At 40.1% G+C, this 22,278-nt stretch overlaps 2 protein-coding genes across 5 annotated transcripts in view; both read right to left on the reverse strand.

Moving 5' to 3' along the window:
* add2 (adducin 2 (beta)) overlaps positions 1 to 9,479 on the reverse strand; it is a 29,927-nt gene extending 20,448 nt beyond the window's left edge. For 3 of the 4 annotated variants that reach the window (XM_033619761.2, XM_033619759.2, XM_078170893.1), the window contains exons 1-3: positions 9,106 to 9,479; positions 2,463 to 2,659; positions 1,764 to 1,905 (exon numbers count right to left, since the gene is read on the reverse strand). In XM_033619761.2, the coding sequence (XP_033475652.1) occupies positions 1,764 to 1,905; positions 2,463 to 2,609 (289 nt within the window). In that variant the 5' untranslated portion in view covers positions 2,610 to 2,659; positions 9,106 to 9,479. Of the gene's footprint in view, positions 1 to 1,763; positions 1,906 to 2,462; positions 2,660 to 4,633; positions 4,769 to 9,105 lie in introns of those variants that run through there. The other variant, XM_033619760.2, reaches the window with a different exon arrangement.
* Positions 9,480 to 10,105: 626 nt separating this feature from the next.
* On the reverse strand, positions 10,106 to 21,606 carry figla (folliculogenesis specific bHLH transcription factor). The gene is made up of 6 exons (XM_033620334.2): positions 21,268 to 21,606; positions 19,687 to 19,833; positions 19,499 to 19,588; positions 14,270 to 14,422; positions 11,752 to 11,803; positions 10,106 to 10,598 (listed from the first exon to the last, which is right to left on the reverse strand). The coding sequence occupies exons 1-5, from the start codon at positions 21,466 to 21,468 to the stop codon at positions 11,786 to 11,788; spliced, it is 609 nt and encodes a 202-aa protein (XP_033476225.1). The 5' UTR covers positions 21,469 to 21,606; the 3' UTR covers positions 10,106 to 10,598; positions 11,752 to 11,785.
* Between the last annotated feature and the right edge of the window lie 672 nt (positions 21,607 to 22,278).

A 22,278-nucleotide genomic window follows, 5' to 3' on the forward strand; every position in this document is an offset into this window, starting at 1 on the left:
GGACAGTTTCTGTATATACTGCAGTGATTGTATTTATAACCTTGATATGAACTTCAGTGGAACTGCAATAAACCTTTCTCACAGAAGACATCAGTTTGCAAGTAAAGTGCATCAGTGTCAGAGCTGAAGTTTTACACAGAATGAAAAAATAAACATTTCATTTGCTGACACTTAGTCGTCCATTTTTCTCTGCCAGCAATCCCATGATGCCCCATGATGCACAATAGTGGATGCAGCTACTAATGCATTAGTATTAGTTACACTTGTGCCAGGGTCACCTGATGTGAGGCTGTGAGGATGGCAGTAGGCTGGAAGCTAATCATATCAACATCCTGTCGAATAATTAAAAGAACAAATGGACTAACATTAAGCTGATGTCCTTTTGATAGATCTGAGGTTAGCAGTGGAAGACTCTGGCTGACAAGAGAACAACTGGATTGAAAATTATATTTAGGGTGACTCGATAGCTGAGCGGTAGGGTGCATACCACATGGGTGCCAATTCCCTGAGCAGGGAGTCATTGGTTCAGTTCCTAGCTGGCCACACTGTTTACTGTATACCATTACCCTTTCTTTCTCCTACATCACTATCAAATAAAAGCATAAAATGCCCAAAAGAATAGCCAACGAAAGTAAAAATGAAAGAAAACCTCAGATTCACTCTTGTTTGCTTTTTTTCCCCATTTTGTCCAGTGCAGTGCCTGCAAATTTTGTAGCTTCCTCTTGGGTGTGTGCTGTGTACGGTCTAGCACCTGATCACTACCTTTTCATAAAGTCCTGACCTCACCTGTGCAGCGTGCCCAGAAAAATCCCAAACACAGCAAAATAAGAAAATCCAGGCAGAGGGCAGAGTCTCTGCAGATAAATACACCACCACACATTTCTAGTGGGTCATAAGGGATGATTAAAAGGAACTGAAAGGCCTTGTATGAGCCTATACATTGTTTTTTTTTTTTTTTAGGAAAATCCTATGAACAAAAACATGAAAAAGCTAAAAAACTACTGAAGAAAATCTAATTGAAGCAACCTAATTTTTTTAACATTGTCAGCTTAAAAACGTGCCCATAATTATGATAATTAAGCACATCACACTTAAAAATTCCTTCTAAATAATGTGGAAAACTAGTTGGAACGACCTAATTTTTATACTTCTGTTAATAACCCCAATTATCAATAAGCTCCAATTAGAATTAACTTTGATTTAAAAGAAAAGCTAATTCTCTGACTTATTGTAGTTTGTTGGGTGAACAGGATTTAATTCGAAGTTGTCATGACTCAAAAAGATAGATACAAACTGATACAAACATTTTGTTTTAGAGTGCATAGTATATCTGTAAATAAATTAATAAATATGTTCAGATGAGTTTGTGCTAAACTGTTAGCTCAATGAAACTCGCAGACTAACGATGGGACCTCCAGGCTGACAATGATGTTAAGTGGCCCAGGCTAATCACTGCTGTCAGCCTGCCTACCTCATCATTTCAGTTTTTGGATGCTCTGGCATTATATGTCTTAAAACTGACCAGAGACTTCCTGTGTCTACTGAGCAACACACAAACAGTGTTTGTGAGGCTAACGCTGTTACACATCAGTCAGAGGCTGGGTGTCAACACACAAAGACACACACGTGGATGGTGTATACATTGTTATTTAGGCTGCAGCTAATACCTGTACTATTGGTACACTGTATGCTTGGGGTGAATCAACAAAAAACAATCAAGAGAAAATACCTTAGAGATTTTTTTAAAAGTCTTGTGCACGTACTTGAAGGGGAGACAGGCAGGGCGGCCGGGGAGCCGTGTGAGGCCATGAAATCAGCCAGCTGTCTCAGTGCCCACAGGTTGGATGAGCTGCCACCCTTCTTCATCTGTTCCTGGATCAGTACATCCAACTCCTCCCTGAATGACTGCACACACAAATACACATACATTATCACACATACATGTATAATCAGACCACACATTACACATCATTCCACTGTCATAGTAATCCTCAGTGTGTAGGAGTTGAACACTTCTGTCTTTGACTTTGACCCTCTGAATCTCATTTTTCCACAAAGAAACACTCACTCCTTAAGAATAATGTGAAAGATGCAATAATCACATCAAAGTTCACGAAGGCTTTGAACACACTCCTACACGACTGGGGCAAGGGTGAGTAAACATATCTAATGAGTCAGCCTCTCTCCATCAGCCCTTTCACTTCATGGTCACCCTCTCCACTCCCCACACAACTTCATTAGCATCATGCAGCCTGTCGCCCTCCCATGTGCATAAACACACATAGTCATGCACCCATAATGAGCTCCAGCGCTGACTGCAGCTTCAGCTGTCGAGTGACGCTTGAGAACAGATTTATTGTAATGTGAGGAGATAACCACATCTCGAGAGAGGAGACAGAGAAAGAGGAAGAAGACTGAGGCAATAAATCATGCACACACACACAGACAAACAGCTGTCCTACCGGACTCTGAAGGAGACCGGAGATCCGTTTCTTATGCTGGGGTCCCGAGCTGGGTGTGGAATGCTGAGGAGACTGGAGGCCCTCAGGGACCCCATCACTGGGGCTGCGCTGCACCGGGGTGCCTTTGGGGGTGGGGGACTTGCTCATCTTCTATTGGTTTGTAGTTAGTGTGTTACAAACTGGGTGGGTGGAGATACCTGTGAAGAAAGTGTGTCATATTATTAATGCTGCTTGAATAGTACAACTTTCATACTAGTACTACTATGTGGTAAAAGAGATGATTTATCCTGTGTTTAACCAAAAGTCAGTGGATGTCGTGGTGTACTGGGGCAGTCACATGAGCAGTTACTGGTAAGTGGTGGGAGATGGAGTTTATTAAGGGTCTTCAATGGTCGTCCGCGACCTTAGGGGTTCCCTAGAGTTACTGCATGGAGGCCGCAAAGTTACTGTTTGAAAATTTAAGTTTTAAATTAAGGTGCTTTTTTGTATTTCAAAAATTAAAATATGTTTGGAAATGCATATCAGCATGAATCCAACATATTATTAGCAAAGAGAAATCAGCCCATTCATTAAAAGAAATTACAGTAAACAACACTAATGATAGGCTAACTGTTACCAATGAATCCTTGTGCAACCATGTGAGCTAGCTAATGCCAAATCACCACATCCAAAATGGCCAGGTGAACTTATTAGCTAACAGCTATGTAGTATTGAAACATATTGGCCAATTAGCTGTATAATTATTCCAAGTGTAAAGACATTCTTGTGAGCCACAATGGATTGTTTTGCTTCTTTTCAAGCAAGAGACTCTGACACACCGTCCACCTCAGAAACCACCAGCTAAAGTGCAGAGGGCGAGACTCATCCACCTAGCCATGTCACGCCTACTACTGACTTAAAAACTACAGAAGAGCGCAAAAAGAGAGAAGACCTGAAAGTATACAGAGAATTGTCTCAAGTGCAACTCAGTTTTGTAAAATATAATGTAGAGAGAGGTTCCTGCTCTGTCTCTCTTTGAGCTGAAAAACAGTGAATTCCCCTGCCACAGAAGATACGTTTGCAGTAGTAAAGCCTGGATGTTACAACGGCCTGGAAGAGACATTGAGAGTCGGAGGCAGGAAATGTTACGGAGGTACAGAAGGCTGTTGATGATGTGTTTGACATGGAGCAGGAACGAGAGGGTGGGGTCAACACAAAAGTTGACATTTTGAAAAGAAAAACAAAAGTCATGCTGATTTTGTTTACATATTCCAGACTGTAAATGGCAGCAAGAGGAAATAATCTAATGGAACTGTTTGAGGTTTTAGAAAAAATGCTTTTCCACTTTTATTACAGAGAGCAGGATGAGAGGATCCATAATATGATTTCGAAGCTACAGTAAATTCAGCTTTAGAAGAGTCTGGAGATCGGCCTGACGCACACAATGACACATCATAAATCAGAAACACATTAGAAATTTCACAGCCCCACTTATTAGAATAATGAGGCATTTCATAGCAACTGGACCAGCCCCTCCTTATGGTAGGACAGAATCAGTCAAAGGTGCCTAGCGATGGCCAACGAAACTGATGACACTAAACAGGACACAACAGGCTGCATATTGCTCCACCATGGATTGAGACACAATCAAAACATGAAGTAAAAGTGCAGTGCAACGGGGACCGGGCAAATATAATTTAAAGATTAAAGACAAAAAAAAAAAAGAGAGATTACAAGACATTACAAATAGAAAGTCCATGAAATTAAGTTTTAAGGGGAAAACTATTCTAATTATACTGGTCATATGCTCTTAAAGCAGCAGCCATAATCCTGTTTGCAGAAAAAAGTCATTGCTATCATGGCTCATACTAAGAAATTAAAGTAAATGTGCAAATGGCAGAAGTGCAGTGAGTGGAATATTGTTCAATATATCTTAACCTATACTTCCAAGAGTCGACAGAAGCCCTGCCTATGGATTCAGTGGTGCACATCAGCCCAAAGTATTAAGAGATCCAGCAAAGATGAAAAATTAAATAACAACACTCAATCAATATGCTCATTTATGTACAGTTCAACCCCAAGCAAACCCTTTTATAACCTGCATTAGCATGACAACTGAGTTTCCTGTTGGCAAGTGCACCAATAAACGGTATTTGTATTTTTAAATGGCAGCATTAAGATGAAAAACCTACCCTCACATTAAGGCTGCTGTATTCCTCAGGGCACAGGCCGGTGGAAAATGTAGCATTAGCAGAGCTCACAGGCAGACAGCGGCATCAGAACCACTAACAGGAAGTTAGCTAGTGATACGGCTCGGTAATTGGAGAAAGGGTAAAGAGTTACCGTAAGGATCTTCAGAGAGGAGCAGGCCACTCCCCGCCTGAAGCACATTCAACTCACAGACACACACACGCGCACAGACAGTGCTGCGGGGAGCAGATAAGGTTCCAGACACACCACGCCCTCTCCCCTGAGCTACATCTCAATAACTGACTCAATTACTTACTTTCTTTATTAGCTACATCAGTCAAACATCACTAGTGCAGCCCTGATCACATGCATCATCAATCTCATCCCTTATGTCTCTAGCATCCAAGGCAAGCTTTTCGGATGCTCACTCCAACACACACAAGAGAAAGTTGCATCAGATCCGTGCGCATTACTAAATCTGTATTGTACACGAGAAACTCTGACAGATGACTAAACCTTTAATGGAGTTTGTGGATCAACTGTGCACTTTAACCCGACAGCGCCAGGCTTCCTGTGCTCAGAAGCACTGAGATGTTACATCAGCTATCCAACAACATTAGCCATCCACCAAAACACCAACTCAACTCCCCTGTCACACTCACACACAAGCAATATGTTGTTTTGTTTTTATAATTAAGTGCTTATTATTATATCTAAGGTATTTCCTTTTTAAATAAGCTCCTCTTTTTTACTCAGTGGTCAGTGTTTGGTATCATACAATCACAAACTAATATTTGTATCTTCATTCAAATGTATCCAGATGGATGTTTTTAAAAGTCGATTATTTTAAATTGAAAAGCACCACTCAGTCTATAAAAGCCTTTGAGGCAGCAGCTCTCTCTTACTCTCTCACAACACACACAGAGGCTGGCTCACAGTGTATCTCTCTCTCTCTCTCTCTCTCTCTCTCTCTCTCTCTCTCTCTCTCTCTCTCTCTCTCTCTCTCTCTCTCTCTCTCTCTCTCTCTCTCTCTCTCTCTCTCTCTCTCTCTCTCTCTCTCTCTCTCTCTCTCTCTCTCTCTCTCTCTCAGGGGTTATTGGGGGCCCAGCTGCTGACAGGCAGCAGACAGAAAGCCTCTCTCTCCAGGGAGGGTCCTAATGACTGAGGGGAGACATAGGGATCTGGCTGCTGGCCCACCATCACTTCCTCCTCCTCTTATCCTCAGTCGCACTGTGATGGCTGATCATGCTGCATCATCACCTCACTTTTGTTTCATAACATCTCAGGACGTAGGGGAGCTGATTTCCTGCAAAGGCAGAATTTCAAGACTGCTGGAATAGTTTCACACCATTAAACTGATGTTATTTGCTACAGTGTCTTTCAACTGGAACCAATAATGTGCTCTGCTGCAAGATACTGAGATCTTTCACCCAATTCATGTCTTAAAAAAGAGATGAGCTAAACCATCCATTTTCTGGATGATGTGCATTATCTTCATATATACATGCCTGTATTGACTGCTGTAAATCCACCCACATGCAGTGGTTTTAGGAGGTCTGTGTCTGAGCACTGACAGCCAGCAGCACAGAGGCATATAGTTGTATAATTACCTAAGTAGCTCAGGATTGATTTTCCTTGGCTTCTCTTTCATTAGGTTTATAACATAATGGCTGGTCTGTGAATCCCAACCAGTTATGTAACTAGTTTCAAAGCATTATTTCTAACAAAATTAGATCAAGGTAAATAACTGTGATCATGTTAAAATCATCTGAAAATGATTTACAAAAGCAGTGAGTTTTTTCTTTCTAAACTTGTTTAGGTGTCACATATTATCTTGTCTGAGAATGAATGAGAAAGTCCTCACTAGTTAGTTAGCTGTTCAACCTTGATTACTTCTGTATTTGAATTTTTAGTGATTTCACACAAATATCTACCATTCTTGCCTGACACAACACAAAACAACACTAAGACAAGGCTACACTGAACAAAATTATTGTGGCATGTTTATATGACGTACAAGGCCACTGTTGCTGTATTCAACCCTCAAATAAATGGACTCAATAACTCTGAACATCTCGCAGACTGAGTGCTTTCCAGAAGTGCAGCATACACATGATGACAATGCATGAATGATGAAGAGGTAGAATAAATGACTCGGTGCAGGACTTTATTGTCTCGACAGATGCTAATGGCACACTTGGCTTCCACCGAAGTGCAAATAAACACTATCAAAACATACAAAACACTTATGAGAGGAGCAAATGGAGAAGCAGCTGATTCAGGCAGGTGATGAAGTCTGTCACAGTCAAGGGAGTTTTAAAGCTGTTTCTTTTTCGTTAATGTCATATTATTGGATTATTATTCCTATTGTGACAGAAACTGCAGAATGATAAAGTAAAAAACTCCAACAAACTGCAAATATAGTATATAGATCATACAAGTTTAATTAACAGACCCTCTGGAGTGTCTTTTGTCAGAGTGCATATCCCACAATTCTTACTGTTTGCTTACGTAAAGGGGAACTACGCACATTTTTTAAAAAAATCATGCATGTTGTTCCTATCGTCTAAGACGGTCAAAAAATATAAGTAAACATGGACAACTCTGTCCAAAATCCAAAAACTTGCACTAAAACTCAAATGTGTGATGTCATTGCTTATAAAGTCTGAAGAACTGAGAAAGATGTTCTAGATCAGAGGCTCCCAACTGGTCCAGCCACGGGGCACAGATTTCTCCTTAGTCATTATAGTTTAAGGTCCACACAACTTAATATATTCAGTGTCATACTTGCGTTTGGCCATGTCCCTTTGCCAGTATTCTATCTCTGTTAAATAGATGTCGGTTAATCACTCACTCTACAGCAGGAAACGTCACTTTAAATAAAGCTCTGTGCCTGAAACTACTGTGTGTTTTTTTACAAACTTGATAATTATATTCGCAATACACTTGCGGTCGATTCAGAGTGGGCCCACTTTTGGACCGTGGCCCGCCAGTTGGGAACCACTATTCTAGAAGACAGAGACAGCACCCAGGGGAATGCTCTGAGTATATAGCTACATTCTCCGTTTCACATCTGAGAATGCTGCAATAGAAGAAAATCTCATTTGGGAATTAAAAAAAACAAAATCAAACTCTGGATCCACAAAATCAATGTCCCATTCACTGACTATGGAACAGCTCCAGACTAATTACCTCATGACATCACAAGTTTGAGACTTTCTTTTCTGGTTTCTGGTTTTGAGAGAGAGCAGCTCATGTTCACAAATATTGATTGAACCCTTGTGGTCAAAGGAAATAACATCCTAGAATTCTTAATTTAGGTGGGGCTCCCCTTAAAGGTGTTTTGACTAAAAAAAAAAACAGCTAAATCCTATGATTTGTCTTGGACAAGCCATGTTGCAGTGTTTAATCAGTTTCTAAGGTTCCATTTATGTTGGACACTGTTCCGTAATTCAACACCTGTATATTATCAAATTAAGAGTTAATAATATAAACTAAATTCCACTAACATAACTTTAACATCAACTTCTGCAGTGCTGTGGTTGAGATGAATCCATCCCTTGTCTGCCATTGTGCCGAAGGAGATTAAAATCTGCACACACTCCCAACGATTCTATCCCCTATAGGGGAGGAAGAGGAGGACAGGCTTATTGATCATACAGTCATGTGAGTGCAGAGCACCATGTTGTGTATCTACAGCTCCATATTTCACTGTAAGTGCACAACATCGTTTTATAGCTCTGTAGCATCCTCCGTTCCTCCACCCGCCAGCGGCCCGCGCTCTGCATGGCTGCCTAGCAACACTCGCACGCGATGCAGCATCAGCACCAGGATCAGCTAATGGCCACCCGCAGAAATGCAGAGGCCAACAGCGACAGCTTAACAACACTGTGCGGCTCTCCTCTGCAAAGAACCGAGCAAACGCGCATTTAGAAACCATCATGGAGCTCATCCTGTCCCGCATATTAATCCTGACACCGTCCGGAGCACAGAGGCTGAGCTACTGTAAAACAACAAGCAGCCATCGCTGGCACGCTAATGAGCCAGATTAGACAGTGCAGGGCTAAAGCTCTGAGAGGGCTCTGCCATCACAGACTTGCAGTCTCACTCTATGAATACATGACACAAACTGCACATATGGGACCTTGCACTCGTCACGGGCCTCCATCAGCAGAGCACAATGAAGACAAGCAAGCATGGGCGACATTTAGAGGATGCTGTGCGCCTAAATATAATTAGTGTGCAAGCACACAGTGCAACATATCTATCTATCTATCTATCTATCTATGTAGAAAGACAGCGGGATGCACAGTTTGAACGATAACAATATGGTAAACATCAGGCAGCAAGATCGCTACCGTGCACACACGGGCATGCACGCGTCAGGGAGGACCTTGCATCACGCCCAGCCATTTAACCATGACTGCCTTGTTCGACACAACCAAACACAAATGTTAGCAAACAGGGTACTCACCTCAGTGCATCCTCAGGACCGCGTCTTCTGTGCGGGTGCGGCACACCCACAGCCCGGAGCCGTCCTCAGAGGAAGCAGATGTGATTAATCACCACAAATGTGTCTCTATTGGTTCGCGACAGCAGGGTTCCTTTGTCAGACTATTTCAGGGCCTCAGCTGACACCAAGTCAATGGACCCCGATGTTTTTCATCGCTCGGTGCGCCTGGACCAGCCCACTGCCACGCCTGTCCACAGTCTGACACCCAAGGACTCCCACTCATTTAACTACAGGGGATCAGTCTCTGCAGCGCATTTAGTTATTGTGTTTGTAAAGCATACGAACAGCATTGGTGCATATCTAATGCTGTCTCCTAAAACGTTGTTTAGTTGGCTAGGCCCCAATTCAAGTCGGACAAAATATAACCCACCAAACAGGCGCCACCTCCTGTCCTAATGGAGAAGAGCCTGTGCACTGTAGAAAAGAGATGTCTGGTGGTTTTTGTCACAGCTGAATCCAGACTGACAAAAAAAATTAAGTGTGTTTACACAAGTACAGAACTTGAATATAGGTTTGACGTACCTGCACATTACTCGACTATTTCCATTTCCTGCCACTTCATACTTCTACTCTACATTTCAGGAGAAAACACTGTGCTTTAATCCATTTGACAGCTGCTAGTTACATTGCAAATAAAGATCTAACATACAAAACATTCAGTAAAGTAATCTAAGATCATATTGCTATAGATCATGACAGCAAGTTTGCTCCACCTTCAACTTTACACCATTAAAATGCAGTTTAAATGTTAATGCATCAGACATAATAAAACATTCTGCATGACTTTGTAATGTTGATACTTTAGGTAAATTTGTCTGAACATGCTTCTGACTAGTAATCAGGCCCTTTCCTGTAATGAAATATTCTTATACTCTGGTTCTGCTACTTTAACTTCATTAAAAGTCTGAGTTGCTTCTTCCACCACTGCACAGTTAAAGACAAAAGCCGATTTGGAAATATGTTTGAAGTGACACCATGGATTTAATAAAGACACAGGTCACAGTGCGTCATTACAAAATTCATCATACATTTACATATTTTCAGTTGTATCTTTGACACAAAAATAGTACAAGGTAGTAGTTTGATTAAATTAAAGCTTTAAGCATGACACAGCATTCAGTTATAAGGACAAATCAACAGCAGAAATGTAGCAGAAACATAACAAAAAAATGCCTGTCCTCTTAGCACAAATCTCTTCCTTCAAAGGACAATTCATCAAAGCTGATAATAATCATTTGATCTTTAGACTTAGAAAACAAACCTTTTCAGACGTAAACTTTAAAAAAGGAAGCTGTCTTGTACATTTTATTTAAGGGCTGCCAAGGATACAGTTTGCACAATAAAAATAAAAACATTCATTTTGACTCAAACAAAATGTAAACTTCAAAAGTAAAATTAAATAAGACAAATAAAATTGCATTTTCTTCGAGGTTAATCCTTTCTTTAGCAGGCCCCTAGAAAACAGAACAAGAATTACCTTATCTAAAATAGAACAGGTCCACAATCATTACACTCAGTGACTTGTTGAAAAAAATGATTTATCTAAATGGTTTGTTTTCCCCTTCCCCACCATACGGCATTGCTGTAGGTGTTTTAGTACACCCTGATGTCCCTATGGTTACAGGTGCAACAGAGGACACTACTGATCTCATTTCACAGAGATGCTGGGTGTAGCAGGCTTGAGATATTTAACCACAAGGGGGCACTGTAACAATGCATTTTAAATCGGTGTGGAACAAGGTCTTCTCCACTGTGCTCCAGTGTCAATTCAAAGTAAAGCATGAAAAAGTCAGAGAGGGGTTAATCCTTCTACATGCAAGAGTCTGGTGACCTCTTCAAATTATCAGTCACACCTCATTTCAACGTGAACAGACGACTAGTCACACAGAATAACTGGAAGCTTCTGTGTCAGTGAGCTGGGCCAGTGCTCACAGTGTCCATGTTAGAGGTGGCAGCAAGAAGATACAAGGATTTAACACTAAGAATACAGTTCAGTTATGAATAGGCCAATTAACATACAGCCATTTACTCTGGCTGTAAAACTGAATTAAGTGGCCCAACGTCAAGCAATGGGCCCTTTTCACAGCAGACATTTTGACTTGTCATGGCAGGAAAAGCAAAGGTGTCACTAACGGCATTAATGATGCTCCGTTATGTTCAAGTGTCCCAGTAAGTCATGACACTGAGCTATCATGCACAATATCAGGAGCCCAAGACTGATGCAGCTAATTGTAATTCAGTCACGATATAATTTTATTATTTACACGCACTTTTTCTACTATAACGTGTCAAAACTGCTCTCCTCTGTGAGCAAGGCCTGTGCTTGTTTTGTACCAATTATCAATTGAAAACATCATAAAAATGAACACATGGGGGCAACATTTGTGTATTATTGGATCAATATTTGGGTCTGACAATACCACCACCACTCATTAGAATAATAATTATATAATATTAGTATTATCATACCATCTGATATAACCTGCCTAATATTTAAATATTGGTAATTGTTAACCTTTAAGTCTTGATGATGTCAGCAAGCTGCATTTCATCTGAAAATGTGTTTCTGTTAACTGATTTGATACTTATGTATTGAACATATCCAACCTGGCAGGTTTCCAATATCCGCTCTAAACACCACTCAGCAGGGTTGAGACATCTGTTGAATAAAGAAGAATTGCATCCATTATCATAAATACTTTCTGTATTTGTCTGTCTGTCCATTACATGTCTCATTTATCTTCTCACAGCACCATATTTGCCATGAATAAAACATTTTCCAGTTCCCTGAGGATAAACTGGACATGACAAGTCTCTACTGCTATAGGTTTGACTTTTCACTTTAGACAGATTTCCTCATTTGAACCTAGCCTTGGTGTCATTATTGCAAGTGCAGCTACACACACAACCACACACACACACACACAAAAGGTTATAACTTGAACAGCAGGTTGCACCAATCGAACAATAAAAAAAATTGGTCTTGTCCTGATCTAAACCTCTTCAACTTGATTTATCCAATCAGATGACGAGGTTCAAGCAGGAACGCTTCGAATGACTCAGATGTCAGGGCTACACTGAGGACAATCAGATGCTTCAGGCTGATTGCCATTTGTAATTGTGGAACATTCCTGCCACATCATTTTTGAAATTAAACACAGGTCTGATTGCTTATTGTTAGAAGCATTAGTCCTGTATATAGTATGAAGGCTGCCTGTACTGTGTTCACAAGGTTACACCATTTACCTGAAGCTGATGAAGATTTTGCATTCAGGCAGTCTATCAGCCGAATGGTTTAATTAAGTACGTGCCACATTAACAAAACATACATAATGAAGAATTGATTTTCATTGTAAAGCCACACTGTCATGTAAATTAGACTTCAATTTGCTACATTGTGCTAAATTAATGATACTGTGCAGGATGTACAGACTGATACAGAAGTAATCCCTCTCAATCATCACTTATGACCCACTAGATGTGTTTGGCGGTGTATTTATCTACTGAAACTCTGCCCTCTGCCTGTATTTTCTTCTTATTCTCTTTATGTAATACATTATGGGCATGTAGCCGCACAGTGCTCAGATGAGGTCGGGACTTTATAAAAAGATAGCGACCAGCTGCCAGACCATAAGCAGCAGGCATCCCAGGGACAAAATGTCATAAAATACAAATATAGCGAGGTGAAACGCCAAACTGGGGTTGACTTTTACCTTCACTGGTGAGCATGTTTATGAACAGTAACTGACTTTCCTGCATAGTAGACCTGTAACATCTAAGGAGTAATACAAATAAAAATGCATAAACTCCTTATTGGGACGTACAACACTGAGCGCCTCTTTTCATTCCTTGATGACCTTAAAAGTAACTGTAGTGGTTGATGCAGTATTTCTCTGTTTTGCAGGATGGTCACTTTTCCTTCCCCCTTACTTTCCCATTCCTCACCCCAACAGAGAAATTGCTTTCCTCCTGGAAGTGAAACATTTCTGACCACCAGACATTCAATCACACTCTTGGACACAATAAATGCCGGGACTTATCTGCAGAAGATGGCCAGGAGTGGACCAGAAATGCAAAGATCCATTATTGTGATGTAGTAAAATCCATGCAATACAGAAGTGGGCACCTTTGACAGTAATTCTGAATAAATAAAATGTACCCCAAGCACAATAGTGATACATATTGTAATGCTACCTGTTGGGGGACAAATGTTGTCAGTGTTCTGGCACAAGAGTTGATCCTGAGATGGGTATTAAAATCATTTGGTTGCATACAACAACAATAGTGATGAAAGAATATCAACTAATTTCTGAAACACTTACTCTGCAGGAATTAATTTCATTTACTTAAACTGCCATTTTGATATGCCCAAAGTTTACACTGTTGTATGTTAGTATATTATGAAGATGAAAAAGGTTGGAGAACTATATACTATTGTATTGGACTGTATTGTAGTGTACAAACGTTGCTGTTATTGTGTTCTCCTCTTGCAGCATCCTATTTATCTACTCTACTTGTTCATATAAATTTCCATTTCTGAAAACTAAATTAACAGAATAAATAAAATCTTATTCTCTTGATGTATTCATCATATAATATTGTGATGTTTTTCATATTATGTACCCCCTTATGTGTCTATGTGGGATGGACTATTGGAAAATTCCACTGAATCCACAAACCACCATGTTTTTGTATTTTGTTTTTGTTTTTTTTTTTGGTGTGCAACAAAGGTACCTGTCCAGAGGCAAAGTAAGGATTCAAATTCTAATTAAATTTCAACCTGAGGCTTCCTTTTATGGGTTTATATTAATACAGTTAACATGAGTTCTTGTTAACGCCATTACATCAGTGTCTTGTGCACAAATTAAGTGTAAAACCCTAGAGGGAAAAATGTATAACATGTTCTTTTTCTGAGGCATGACTGAGATTTTTTTCGCTGGCTGACAGACTGACTGGGAGAGTGTTAGCATAACATGGATTCCTAACCAACATACACAGTCCATCTTCATAATTGCCGCGGCTCCCTAGCCAGCATCAGAAATGTAGCTGACAAACACCAAGCATAACATTATATATGCAATATTGTATTACATGTGCAGACTATTAGGAAAGTGGAATGAGTTACCAAAGTCTGATCAGGAGCTACTTGGATGATGAACTGGTATCCAGGCATAACACAATGTTGCAACACCAGTCTGGTCATATCTCCGTCCTCTGATACCGGCTCTGAGGGCATGGTGAATCCATCCTCAATGCACTCCTCTGACACGTTCAGCAGCTGTCAGGAAAAAGCAAGCAGGTCAAATTTATTTTAAGAAAAATCACCTTCTACTATCAAATACCCACCTGCTTTTTTGGAAAATATGAACCATGTCAGTTACAATGAAAAATCTGTTTTCACGGCAGCAGAAAAGCACAAGAAATCTCCATATCAAACACTGATAGTTTTATCAAAGTATGGCAAAGTATGGAACATAAAAATCAGATTGCTGAATGTCTGACAGGCATTTTTAAGAACTGAAGGATTCTAATTTGAAGACTGTAGACTGAACTTAACAAACAAATAAAGTTACTTGACATAATACCACTGCTTCTTGTCTCTGTGTGACATCTGACAATCAACTTTGATTTTGATTTTGAACTTTGGAAACTCAGAAAATCAGACTGCCATACAATCATTTTGAGAGCCACACCACTATTACAAGTCAGACACTCTGCTTTCAATCAGGGATGCAGATTTAATAAAAAAAAATGGAAGCACTTGTACTGAAAGAGATAAGAAAAAAATGAAACTACTAAACAAGAAAATGCATTAACTCTGTTGTAATTGTAGCTATTGTTTATAAGATGAATATGGAGTGTTTCTTACTTTCTAATAATCCATAAAGTCTAAGCTTAAAAATGTTGGATTTTGGTCCTGATGCTCAGCAGCACTTTTTCTAAAAGACAGACCAGGCAGAAAGCTGCATGTAATATAAGGATGAGACTAAATCTAAGTTAAGAGACGAGTTGATCTTAAAATTAAAGTTAGTTTTAAATTATTTAAGAGTGATAAATACTATCTTTTTTTACATTCACCTCCCTGTAAGCAATTGTTTGTTATCATGTGAAACACTTTGTAAAGTCTGTTTGAACACAAGCTTTGTGAATTAATCATTGATCATCCCTCTGATGATTTTACCACAATGATGGTTTGCAGAAACATAATGAAACATTAGTACAGACGCTACAATTATCCACAGCTGTGCGTAATGACAGCTGCCCCAGCAGTGTTAGAGGACCTCGCTGATGTGACAGGTCTAATGAGTGGCACAGCATGCACGAATGTAAATATACTAACAGATGTTTAATAGCTAACTGTGAGTAAGGAAATGGGGCTTGTGCACTTGCGCTCAGCACCACAAGGATTGAGATTTAAAAAACAGAATCTTTACAGATCTTCCAAAAGTAATGCATAGACATATTTCTAAGTGTGTACGCACAGTTTTGGTGGTAAACCTACACAGCTCTAGGGATGCTTTCATATTAGGTATGATTAATTTGTACCGGGGCGTTGGTGGCTTAATGGTAGAGCAGGCGCCCCGTGTACAAGGCTGTTGCCGCAGTGGCCTGGGTTCAACTTCAGCCTGTGGCCCTTTGCTGCATGTCACTCCCCCTCTCTCTCCCTCCTTCAGGCTCATCTGTCCTATCGATTAAAGGCTTAAAAATGCCAAAAAAAAAAACTCTTTAAAAAAAATAAAATAAAATAAAAAAATTGTACCACGGCAAGTACGATTGCCCCCCTCTCTCCACTCCCCCACTGCTCAGCTTTCACATTGGCAATGATGTTCTGTACATAAGTACACTTGCATCATCATCTATGAGACATTTTGTTGTGTTTCAGTGTAGAAATTGTGCTACAGACAGACACTGCTGTCCTTGGGACCGTCATGAGCAGGGACTGGCTGAGCAGCAAGGCAAAGCTCTGCCCCTGGCCAGAGGAGGAGACGCTGCTGTTGGCAAAGAGCTCTCTGCCTCCTGCTGGAGCTCTGACTGCAGATCGAAGGTGGCGGCGAAGCCAGATCTGGGCCTGTCCCTGGCGGGCTACACTGCTGTCTGATATAGAGCCATTAGTCTTAAACTGCAACTGTTTCATAACCAGTTAAAAACTCCTTGTGGTTGTGTAAAACAGCAGTCCACCATAGCAGTCAGCTCTTAAACCTCATAGCCATTATTCATTTTCAAATCTAATGTGCTAGAGTATGAAGAAATACATACAAATGGCACTGTATATTATTTTATTACAGTTAGAACTTAACAACTAACTTTTCAAACTAGCATCACAATGTTACACAGTACAGTACATGAACAAAGCAGAGCAAAGTACAAAGACTAACACACTGTAAACTTAAATCTTGGCTTCATTTTTCTATGTCTTATTCCATTTTTTTTATCTACTATAGAGCTGAATTTTCTTAAAATGTGAGCTGGTACAATAACCTAACAATGGAAATAAAGTACTTTAAAGTGAGGTGCTAGAGTTTGCTCTGTGATGTGGGAAATAACTATCAAACAAGTGTCATAAATGTAACTGCAGTGACAATGCTTTTAAATGTAATGAAAATGTGCCTGGCATAGTGTAGCAGAAATAAATGGCATCATTAATAATATTCTTGATTATATTCATGGTTGTATCTTGCATACCAAGTGAGAAAGGCCTGGCTGAGGGCATTGTTGATTAAATGTAACCCAGCAATTTACTCACTAAAAGCCATAATTCATCCTCATATTGCTCGGTTTGATGCGTGGTGTAATGATGTTTTGGTATTAGTTTCCGGATCTGGTCAGGGGAACAAACTATGCTAAAGTATGCGTTATCATATGCCATTACAACCAATCAACCACCCACTGCACTCCTGATTTCAATCACAGCATAATCATAATTTAGTATATCATTACAAAGTACTCTTTTACTGAATACACTCATGTTTTTTATTTGGATAAATGTATCACAATTACTCGCATGGATATTGATTGACATTCTGTTCCTGTCTTGGACATTGGCTAATGGAGCCTCTCATATGGGCCTTAACACCAGCCTTCACAGCTGTGAACAGTTACGCAACACTTCCTAGGGTGTGGCGCAGAGGTAGAGCAGGTCATCCATCAACTGGTGGATCAGCAGTTCGATCGCTAGCTCCCCAGTGTGCATGTCAAAGCATCCTCGGGCAAGATACTGAACCCCAAAATTCTTCCAGTGGCTGTTCTAATGGTGTGTGAGAGCACGTGAATGGTTACTGAGTAGCAGGTGACAACCTGTATGTGAATGTGACAGCACTTTGAGTGGTTGGAAGACTAGACGCTATACAAGTGCAGTCAGTTTGCCAAGTTAGGTTTGCCAGGTTAAGTTACAGAACTTTTAGCACACTCTTACCAACAAAAACAAATACCACCACGTCCTGCACCCATGATATGTGGTCAAATGTGTTCCAAACTACCTCAGCAAGTGGTTGTAATTAGTGGTCGTTTACGCTTCTATTTAGCACTGTCCACTTATCGGATCACTCGAAACGCATGCGAATACCGGGTCTAAACAGACTCTTTGATATTTCAGCTGTTTAGTTTGTGTGACTCATGACTGTGACTGACTGGAGAGCACTAAAAATCATAATTATTCTTCATATTTTATTATTCAAACAAGGCCTGTTATTTTGCAGTGCTTTGTTGTTCTTTTTTCAGATTTGATTAATGTTTGGGTGATTACATCAATAAACCAATCATTTATTTGTCACATGGGATTATACAAAGTACAGCCCAAGAGAAAAGTGATCCCATCAGCTCCTTTGACTTGTGCACTGTCATTTAGTCCTTTTTGCATCTTCTTACATTGGTGGCTGCTGCTTTAGAATTGTCCATGTTTCCATATGATTCTGTTAGTTATGATGCAGGATTTAAGCTCAGCTGGTGCCCATTTTGTCCATCTTTTCCTTGACGTTTACTGATGTTTACGTTTAAAAACCTTGAGTGAGCAAGCCAGTATCTAGCTAGCAGAGTCACAGGAGGAGAGTTTACATACTGGTGAGTGAATTTCCTCATCCCAATGCGTGACTTGCAGCCGCACGCCAACATAACCACAAAAAGCACCACTGAGACTTGCATAATAGAGTGCCGAAGTCACGCCCCTTCTAAGGTCCCTCATGGGACCCTCATGGGACCTTAGATCGGAAAAAATATGAATGGCAGTGAATGAGGAGAGAAATATTATCTTTTGGTCCCGTTTGAGTTGTGACATGAAATCCAAACATGTCGTTAATGAATTTAAAACATACATTTTAAGGTCAAGAAAGTCATACTTTGTGGTAAAACTGTTGAGATATAAGCTTTTGAAAAAAACATAATTAGAAAAATTACACAGGAGACGGTCGCGTATGTGACGTCATAGCTTTCGCTCGCTTGCTGCAGCTTGGAATGACTGCAACCTGGCACAAAACAGATAGACATCTTCAATCATAAATCGATTAATCATAAAACAGTGGAATTTCAGCGGGGAGGCCAAGCTGCAGGAAGCGAGTGAAAGCTATGACGTCACATACGCGACCTCCTCCTGTGTACTCTTGAGTCTTTCTAATTAAGAAGTTTTTATCTCAGCAGTTTTACCACAAAGTATGACTTTCTTGACGTTAAAATTTATGTTTTAAATTCATTAACAACATTTTTAGATTTCATGTCGCAACTCAAACGGGAACAAAAGATAATATTGCTCTCCCCATTCACTGCCATTCATATTTTTTCCGATCTAAGGTCCCATGAGCTCTACCGGAAGGGGCATGACTTCGGCACTCTATTGATATAAGAGCATAATCTTTGCACAAATTTAGCAGACCTGACAAGGAGGTGACTGGAAACATCTATGCCTACATCAGATTAATTAATCCAATTCTCAAGTCATATGTTCAGCACTTCCCAAACACATGCATTTTTGCTAAAACGTTACAATATAAAACCAGTTTCACATATGAGTAGCGTGCCTAGGCAAGTGCACATGTTAAAGTCATATATTACAACTTTTCAGTGCCTAAAATACCCTACTTTACTGTGCTGAAGGTTTTTACAATTCAATGGCTAAATAAAGGCGTTATTCATGTCAGTTCATCTCATTGCATCATTATACACTACATCCACTAAGAAACTGAGTATATGTGGTTACTGTTATTATGTGGTTCCTGTGTCACCCATACAATGATAGCATAACCTGTGTGGGTTGGTTTCAATGTGAACTGCAGTGTTTACTTTACCATTACAATACTAGTTCACATAAACTAACTAAACTGAGTCAAACATGATGTCATTATTGCACAGTGGAAAAAACACTCACATCATCCATTCTCCATAGGTCATTGCTCAGGCATTCAGTCTGACCATAAGTGATTGCATTCTTTAGGAAATCAGTCCCACTGCCATCATCCTGAAAACAGAAAATAACAATAATCAAGAAGTGTTGTCCTTGGGAAACAACAACGGACACTTGTCATTTGATAGAGCCCTGCTGAATGCAGTACTTACTCTGTCAGTATCCTGCAAAACTGCAACAAGCAATCGAATGTATTCCGTCGCAGCTTTGAGTGTGTCCACTTTACTGGGCTTACGGTCTGGTCGCATTATTGGCACCATGCGCTTCAAGCGGGAGAACATGGTGTTCAAGTTCCTGATCTGCAGAGAACAGAGGCTAAAGTTTCATATCAACTGTTCTCCAGATTAGTAAAATTGTCTCTTAGGTGATGTAACCACACTTAAACAAAGCACAACAATGATGGAGAACATGAAGATTTTAAAGCACTTTAAGCAGTGACATTTGTCTTGACCTCACACCTCATTTCTGACAGTATGAGCTTTAACTCTTTTGCAAACACTGGCACATCAATAAATGTGTTCTTTTTGTCCTGATTGGATCATTATGTACAGTGTTCAGTTTTCTCCATAGCAAAATAATAGGGCTTCATACAGAAACTGCTGCAGCAACCCAAGCCAGCACAGGTCTTCAAATGTTAATCTAAAGTCAGTCAAGCTTTGTGAATTGGATTTCCAACCATGTTGCCAACTAATGTCACCAGCGCTGTCAAATTACAAACAGAACAGAAAATACTTTGTCTACTTTTTGCATGCAAAAGGTAGAAATTGATCTTTGGTTTGCATGTGTGAAATGTGCTAATAAAAAGACCCATCATCATATCACATACTGCCAGGACACATTTAAACAGATTTACATAAAAACACAGTACACAACAGAACATTAAAAGAAGCACCGTGTACTTGATGGTGAGGACTGAATCACGGTTGAATAAACAGATATAAAGTGTGTACTAAAGGTAGCAAGCCGTCTTCAAAAAGTGGCTGTCCTTACTAATGAAGGCATTTTATGGCTACATGGACAAATTATTTTCTATTGATGTTTTTTTTCTGTTCCCTGCCCTGAGGGCTGGGGCTTAAAGCAGAAAAATTATCAGTACAAATCATTGATTTCACAATACCATCATAATAAGACCTTCCAGAAACATGTTTGAAAATGAAGAAAACGTTTTTTTTTTTTTCATAATAAACCTTTTATATCCAATGATTTATTTTCCAGGTTTAACAGGGTTAATGAAATTCCAGTCTGCTTCCATCACCTTTGTACCAGACTGCATTTACAAACCTTGAAATTAAAAGAAGGTCGGGCTTACTGCTGGATATAAAACTCATAAAAACAAGATTTATCTCTGTATTTTTTTTTATCTAATATTGTCCATGGGTAAACTTTATAATCATGTTGCAGCCATGTTGATGAAAAGCCTTAAAATAAAGCAGAGCTAGCTGACTGATTGTGGTTGGCCTGTAAACCCAACATAGTTCAGCTGGACAGTAGTAAAACTCCTTAAGTTAAAATGAATTAAGTTACTGCTGTGCTTCAGCAAGTTGGTTTGAATGACTGGTGGTGTGTGAAAAAATATCATGACCGACAGGTGTTTACAAGGTTTATAGCATTTCCATTTCAGGATAAACAGAAGAGCCTCGGCTAATTTATGTGCTAGCTAATGTTAGCTAACAAACTCAAGAGTTTGACTTGAGTTTCTCTTCTCAGGGGAACTCAACCATGGTAACACTCACCCTCAGTCTCTCCTTGGCGTTGACCAACTCTCTTTTCTTCACAGTCTCACTGAAGTCCTCGGCCACAAAGTATGAGCCGTCCTTCCCTCGTTTGAACTTCTCTATGTTACTGTACGCAGGCAGTGCAGACTCTCCTGTTAACCGCTTCAGGATGTCGCTCATTAATTCCTCCTCTGGCACCTTCATTTTAATGAGTAGCATATGTTCACACTGACAATCTGTTAAGTGTGTTTATTTCATTTTTCTATATGAAGTCATGTTCTCAGAGCAGACAGGAGGCGAGCTGTAGGAGAGCGGAGGATCACACCTGTGTGCTATGTGTTTAATTAGGGCTCTGCGGCAACCTGAGGTTGTCCATCAAATGTCAGCTGAATCTGACGGATACACGGCGCAGTTGTGAGTTATTACTTCTGTGGTATACACGTTTCTTATGTCAAGAAACGGTTTAACATATTCCCTGTGTTATCTGAGGTAAAAATGGCCAATATGCGAAACATGCTCATACAGTCTATGGTTCAACCATAGGGGTTCAACTTGCTTAGGGACTGTTCGTCAGTTATGAGAGGGGAGGGGGTGGTTCAACACAGGGGAGGCAATTAAATATTTTTTAAGCACTGGGAGTTAGTTATGTCTTTTGCTTTGTATTAGGGTGGGACTAGGCTGACCAAACGTCCTCTTGCCCGGACATGTCCACTTTTCACTTCCCGTCCGGGGCGTCCGGCATATTTCTGTCCGAACTCGAACCGAGCCCGACATTATTTAATGACCAAAGCACTGAGTTTGTGTCACACAGTGGTTACAGGCTATTTAACAGGCCGGGCGTGCGTCGTGGGTGCTCAGCTGCGGAGAGGGAGACCTCCGTGTTTGAGACGGGAGTGGGTCTGAGGCTTCCAGCGAGAGGAGAGGGAGAAATAAAACAAAATAAGATAAAATAGGAAAAACCTGTCTCCCTCTTTTATTTTATTTTTTTTTTATCTGGAGGTCCGAGACTTCCAGAGAGGAGAGAGGTAG

This window comes from Epinephelus lanceolatus, chromosome 9, assembly GCF_041903045.1.
Source record: "Epinephelus lanceolatus isolate andai-2023 chromosome 9, ASM4190304v1, whole genome shotgun sequence".
Classification (NCBI taxonomy): Eukaryota; Metazoa; Chordata; class Actinopteri; order Perciformes; family Serranidae; genus Epinephelus; species Epinephelus lanceolatus.